Raw genomic sequence first — 7,023 nt, 5'->3', positions numbered from 1 at the left:
ATCTTAATTAAGCCATCAATCAAGCTTGATGCTTATGATTGGATTCATACACAAGCGCCCATACACACCTTCCAAATCACACGCCCACACTTGCAGCTCAGCGGCCATCCATCACAGCTTCACTGACTCTGTTCAACCTCAACTCAGAACCAATCACACAGAGGTTAGGGACTAACTTGTGCATGTGTGTGTATTTGCGTTACAGAAAGAGAACTGACACTGAAGTGCATCATGTCTGTAAAGCCCCTTTCAGCAGAGCTGTGGGAGAGGCAGAACACAGTGAACTGAGATCTGTACAGTTCACTGTCAAACAGTTCTGACTACTAATAGTATGTGACGGAGGGTCAGCGCCATTCTGAAACACCACGCACAAACACACACATCTCTTTTAGTACTTTAGCAATGTTATTCTATTGAAGGCAGGAAAGATGGTTTTTATTTTACCTTTATTTTGAATAAATACGTCCAAAAGTACAGCAGGGAATACAATGCCTATGCAAAAAACATTTTTTAATATGTAATAAACACAATTTTCTTGTGAGACTGGAAGTAGCAAGACTTACTGACAGTTTTAGTGTAGTAGTGTTTCTTGGGATCCAAATAATAATGCATGTATAGTTTATTAACAGTATCACCGCTGTTTGTCTTTTAGCTTTTTATTCAGTTTTAGTGTCGTAGCACAACCCGAGAAAGCATCAGTTATTCTTTGGTCCTGTTTTCCTTCACTCTGGTCCTTTCCCTTGTACTCTGTTATACAAATGATATGATATAAAGCAAATGTGTTTTAAAAGGTTTGGTCTATGAGCTAATGCGCGTCACTGAAAAATTACCCTGACATATCAGAGTGCTAACAATCCATCTGGTTTATTTGTTGCCCTGGTCAGATACTGAGCACAGAAAATCCTTTTTCTCTCTGTGACTCTCGCCACAACCAGATCCCGTCCTCTTACTGCTGTTTGAGAAAAAGAGCAGCTCCACACTGTATCCACTGGTTGGGGTTCGCTCCACAGGGCAGAGAGATGTGCGTGACCACCTTCACCCTCTCAGAGCTGGTATAGAGAGGCAGACAGATACTCTCCTCTGCTGCAGTGCAGGCAGCAACAGAGTTCTAGGATGAAGTAGAAATTTAGTGTATGAGCGTAAGTATGCACAAATACTGTATAGTCACAGAGTTTCATGCTAAATGATTAAAAATTGACATATCTCACAAACGTGATAACAAATAAATGACAACTTTCTGCCACTGCAATGTAACTGATTAGATAAAACATATAAAACTTCAGTCATTGGTCAGTGAAGACCTGGCAAACTCTGGTCACTAGGGAAAATGTGAATTCCTAGACCAGTTGGCGAGTGGTTGCTGGAACTTGCTGGCTGCCTCTAGGTTAAATCAGTCGCAAAGAGAGATCAAAGCAATCGCATTTCAGTGTAGCCTCTTTGCAACCAATCTCACAGCAACTACTCGCCAACCAGTCGAAAGGTCTCAAGACCAGCCTGTAGAGCCCAGTCAACCTCTTAAGTCTGACATCATTAGCCATTTCTTAGCCCAGCAAAGAAGGAGGATGAGGATTAACTTTTTTCCCCTCAATAAACGTTCGTGTGCGGGTCCCCGATAGGCAGAGACAAATGCAATCACATGGTAAGAAGAAGACGCCAAAAACTGACCCAACTTCAGCAAGAGAAGACCTGAGACGATCCATCTACAACATGAGTTTAGACATTAATATGCTGCTGCATGGTTTGGATGACTCGCTATGAACAATTCTTAAACCTAAGCTTGACGTCCACACTGAAATTTTAGTCAGAGCGATTCTTTTCTGGAGCACTCATATATTTGGTGTCCGGCAAACCAAGAGTCTGTGGGCTGTAGTTACGTGGAAGGGTTTTAAAAACTGACCATAAAGACATGTTGCACATGAATAGTGCTAATAAAAAGCCAGAGAGGCCGACGATGACCACTAATTCTTTTTAGGGACTGACAGAAGATTTTTAAGACCAATACTAATATTCGGTCTTTTACAAATATGGCAAACAGACAAATGTTATTTATTTCATATGTTATTTATGAATTGTTACTAAAATAATTAACAATCCAAGTTAAAAATAAACGTCTCAATGTCAACACTGAAGCTGTATAGCGCCCTCTGTTGGACAAACTATGCAACATCAACACTGAAAAATGTTCTAACGCAGTTGAAAGACGATCCTCTCGTCTCTTCATTACTTTTTAAATTAGTATTTATCAGCTGTTACATGTTAGCAAATATCAGCCATATCAGTCAGATATTTGGCTGGGCTCTACCTGTGTCACTGAAGCCTAAACAGCAAAAAACTCCCATCTGCACAAATCCCCAGAGCGTCCTCCAGACTTTGTGTAATTTTGATAAAAATTCATATTTCCACCATAACGCAACATCCAAGGTCAAAGAACAAGTACTTCATTAACAGAGTAGTCAACTGACATGAGAGCACCTGGCAACTGTTTAAAAAATGATCTAGTCATTTGTGTCACTTTTCAAATAAAATTGCAAACAATTGCTGCCAAAACCCTAAAATGTAAACAAAAAGAATTCTGTTTTATACAATTTATTAGCTTAAACTGTACATGTTTGGGTTTTGAAAGACGACGTTGCTGTGGGCTTTGGAAATCTTGAACAAAACATTTAAGATGATTACTGTCAGGTGCTGCACAGTGTGGTTCTCTCTTTTAAGAACACATGCATACCTGTGGAACCCAGGCCATGTAGCACGTAGGGACAGCTGACACGCTGGGAGAATCATGCTGGTTCTCACAAAGATGGACACCATCAAAACTGCAACCCTCCAACTGGAGACCTCCAATCTACAAAGAAAATGCAAATGATAAGATGAACAAGAGAAACAGACACGCGAAAATGGAACAACAGGAAAACAGCTACTCTGTGACTTAAACGCTGAACACTGGTGGGAGCCCTTCCCAGATTAACTAGCATGCTACATACTACATGAAAGAGACATCAAGTGAAGTCAGTCTAGTGACTCAGGGATTTTCCACAGTAGGACAGACAATAAAGGGAACTCTGGCGTCAAATCAGACACACACATACAAGTACTATATCACCATAATCTGGGAAAGAAAAACCCAGAGAGTGAGAGCAAGACACAAATCCAGAAAATGTTTTTACATATTGTGTGTGTGTGTGTGTGTGTGTGTGTGTGTGTGTGTGTGTGTGTGTGTGTGTGTGTGTGTGTGTGTGAGTGAGAGAGAGCTCATTGCTTCACAACAATTATATCCTTTCACTTTCTCTGTCAGACGTCTGAGTGTTTTCCCCTTCCCTCCCTGCAGCTGCAGCCTCTTTGTCAGCACCAACACCCTTTCCTTCTCTCTTTGTGTATTTTAACTAAGCGCATGTCAAACTGTGCCAATTTTTATTGGCATGAGAGTACTAGAAGTATTGCCTCAAAGTATTATATTAAAGACAGTCATATCACCCTTAAATCAGAGCATAAAATGAATAACTGATGACTGAGAGGAGTGCTGCACAGTTCTGTTTGGTCAGAAAGGACTAGAATTACACAATATATCCAAAACGCACCAGAGACCTGAGCTGGCTGCTGTCAGCAGCGGCTTTGTCCCTAATAAAGGCTTTATTCACACCAGGGGGATCTTTGCACATTTCCAAAAGTGCAGTTTGGGTTAGCTGAGTGATCCCCATGTCCCAAAATCAGGCATAATTCTGGGTAACGTACCCTTCTTAAAGAGTTGAGTTCTGGCACAATGGCTAATTCTTTGCTTTTCTTTTACCCCCAGTCTCTCCTTTTTCTTCAGTCTTGTAACTCCTGCCTCCTTACCTGCATCTGTATCTATTCTTGCTGTCTTCTCCTCCAATAATTATCACTCAGCCAGTGTACCTTGGTTATAGCAATTGTATTCTTCTGTAGATGGAGGTGAGGATCTGATGTTTGCATGCATGAGCAGTAGATGACTGGCTTTACCTTTACTTGTAGTTTTGCTTGTGCAATTGAACTCCTCCATGACGAAACAAACACCAAACTATCCATAGAACAGGACATGGTCCTTAAAAAAAGCAAAATGAATATATGTATTTTTAACATTGATATATACACTTATTCAATCCCCTATGAAGGTGTCCAGTGTGTGTGTGTGTGTGTGTGTGTGTGTGTGTGTGTGTGTGTGTGTGTGTGTGTGTGTGTGTGTGTGTGTGTGTGTGTGTGTTACCTGGCAGTTTCCTGTCTCAAAGCATTAAGAAAGGTATCAGGGTGAAATAGCTCAGATAGATCTAGGATGTCTGACAGGAGTGCCTGTCTATTTGCACGTTCCACCCAACTCTGTATGAAAAGAAAGACAGAGAAACAGAAACAGAGAGATGTGTAGACGCAAAGATTAATGAGCCAAATACTTTGCAAATTACAAATAAAGACTCAAAGCTAACACATAATGCAGGCATAAAATCTGTAACACAAAGGCGTCACACAGTTTTATGTCACATGGAAATACGACACAGATTTGAATTCTAAAAAACTTGTTTACGTTACATGCTTGTGCTTCTCATAAAATAAAACATACAGTTAGATCCATGTGCTTTTGGGGTTTTTTTTGTGTGTGTACCAGAGCTTATTCTAGTTTCAGTTAAATAATGACTATGGGCTTAAAGTGTAGCACAGGTTTAATTGGAGGGGTTGAACAAAAAAACCAAACACAAACAAAAAGTGCATGAACCACAGTAGGTGTCTTTATAAACAGAGGCTCAGATGTAATTGGATACATAATTATAAAGCTGTTTTATGGCCAAGTGTGGGCTACATTTTTTCATAAATTAGGTAGGTCAGATGTCCGGATATAAGCTGAAGAGTGGAAGCTGTTTGGGTTAATCCAAAATATGCTGTCAAAGGAGCACTCACTGCAGGAGGAACAGGCCGTCCTCAGGCTACATACACTAAACAAATCCAACAGAGAGGTAGCAGGGACTTTAGGAGTGGTCAGATCAAGAATTGAGTGCATTTGGGACACACCGGTGAGCACCGCAACATAAAAAGGTTTAGACATCCACTGAAGATAACAGTGCCAGATGACCACAGGGTCCTTTCCTATGAAAAAAACCCTTTAGAACATTCAGCCGAGTGGAAGGACAGTCTCCAGGAGGGGACTGACGTCACATCTTATGAAGACTCTAGAGCGGCTCTTCCTCAACCTCCTCCGACCACAGGTACAACATGCCCAGGACCCACTACAGTTTGCATACAAGGTGGGTGTCGGAGTGGAGGATGCCATCCTGTACCTCCTACACAGAGCCCACTCACACCTGGATGGGGGAAAAGGCACGGTCAGGATCCTGTTTCTTGACTTTTCCAGTGCCTTTAATACCATCCGGCCCTGTATGCTTCAGGAAAAACTGAACAGGATGGAGGTGGACCCCTGCCTGGTGGCTTGGATCTCCGACTGTCCCCTCTTCTCTTCACCCTGTACACCTCTGACTTCTGCTACAACTCTGAATTATGTCATATTCAGAAGTTTGCAGATGACACGGCCATCATGGGGTGTATCTGGGATGATCAAGAAGAGGAGTACAGAAGTCTGGTGAGGAACTTTGTCGCATGGAGTCACACAAACCACCTGCAACTCAACACCTCAAAGACTAAGGAACTGGTTGTGGACTTCGGGAGGTCCAGAGAAGGTCCACTGCCGGTTCAGATAGAGGGGGAGGAGGTGGAGGTGGTCAACAAGTACAAGTACCTCGGGCTGTGGGTGGACAATAAACTGGACTGGTCATGCAACACAGAGCACCTGTATAAAAAAGCCCAAAGCCGACTGTACTTCCTCAGGAGGCTGAGGTCTTTTAACATCTGCAGGAAGCTCCTGAGGATGTTTTACCAGTCGGTGGTTGCTGGAGTACTTTTCTATGCTGTGGTGTGCTGGGGGAGCAGCACAGCAAAGAAGGACTCATCCAGGCTGGAGAAACTGATCAGGAAGGCTAGCTCTGTGGTCGGCATGAAGCTGGACACTCTGGTGACAGTGGCAGAGAAAAGGACATTAAAGAAACTGATGGACATTATGGACAATGCTGGGCATCCTCTGCACACGGCCATAAACAATCAGAAGAGTCTGTTCAGTGACAGGTTGCTTCTCCCCAAGACAAGAACTAACAGACTTAAAAACTCCTTTGTCCCACACGCCATCAGACTGTTTAACTCCTCTCTGGAGGGGAGAGGGAGGGGAAACAGGAGGACAAAGGAGGGGGGAACAACTAAGCTGTAGTGCCTCTGCACCTCACTGTACAATACCTTGTGCAATACTTTTTGTAAATAGTCAACAGTGCAATAGACTCAATACTTGAAATGTGCAATTCACTTGTATTTTTATTTTTTATTCCTATTTATTCTATTTATCCCCTTTGTATATTTTATTTATATTTGTCTCTGTATTTATATATGTGTGTGTGTGTGTGTGTGTGTGTGTGTGTGTGTGTGTGTGTGTGTGTGTGTGTGTGTGTGTGTATATATATATATATATATAACAGTTCTGTAACTGTAACTTTGGTCGTTGCTGTGCTTTTTTTGGAAGTCGAATTTCCCAGAGGAACCCACCCGAGGGATTAATAAAGTTCTATCTTATCTTATCTTATCTTATCTTATCTTATATCATTATCCAGGTCTACCATAAAGAGAAGCATATTCATTACAAGATGCAAACCAGTCACCAGCCTCAAAACAGAAAGAACATATTAGACTTTTCCATAAACACAGCGTAGGACTTTGTTCATTTAAAAACTGCATTGTATATTTGTTTGGGTCATCTTTCTCTAAAATTAAAGCTTGTTGTGATGATCTGAAACAGGTGAATGTGACAAATATGAAAAAAATAAAAAAAACGAAAGAAAACGAAGAAATCAGGAAGGGGGCAAATAGTTGCAATCCATCAGGTTTTGAGAAGTAAATTAGCAGAATATTCTGCAGAGTTAATCACCTGGTCTGAGTCGATCAACAACAACTGAATGGAGCAGCAGTAATGGCCAAAAACATACA

General features: G+C 41.6%; 1 protein-coding gene across 3 annotated transcripts in view; it reads right to left on the bottom strand.

Annotated features, from left to right (window-relative positions):
- Nucleotides 1-427: 427 nt before the first annotated feature.
- dync2h1 (dynein cytoplasmic 2 heavy chain 1) overlaps nt 428-7,023 on the bottom strand; it is a 136,025-nt gene continuing 129,429 nt past the window's right edge. For all 3 annotated transcript variants that reach the window (XM_085381092.1, XM_085381091.1, XM_085381093.1), the window contains 4 exons: nt 4,220-4,329; nt 3,976-4,057; nt 2,726-2,842; nt 428-1,108 (listed from right to left, as the gene is read on the bottom strand). In XM_085381092.1, the coding sequence (XP_085237218.1) occupies nt 947-1,108; nt 2,726-2,842; nt 3,976-4,057; nt 4,220-4,329 (471 nt within the window). In that variant the 3' untranslated portion in view covers nt 428-946. The remainder of the gene's footprint in view (nt 1,109-2,725; nt 2,843-3,975; nt 4,058-4,219; nt 4,330-7,023) is intronic.

Source organism: Rhamphochromis longiceps, linkage group LG14 (genome assembly GCF_057381845.1).
Source record: "Rhamphochromis longiceps isolate RC_006_pf linkage group LG14, R_longiceps_female_GT1.1, whole genome shotgun sequence".
Taxonomy (NCBI): Eukaryota; Metazoa; Chordata; class Actinopteri; order Cichliformes; family Cichlidae; genus Rhamphochromis; species Rhamphochromis longiceps.
This window is presented reverse-complemented; position numbering and strand designations above follow the sequence as displayed.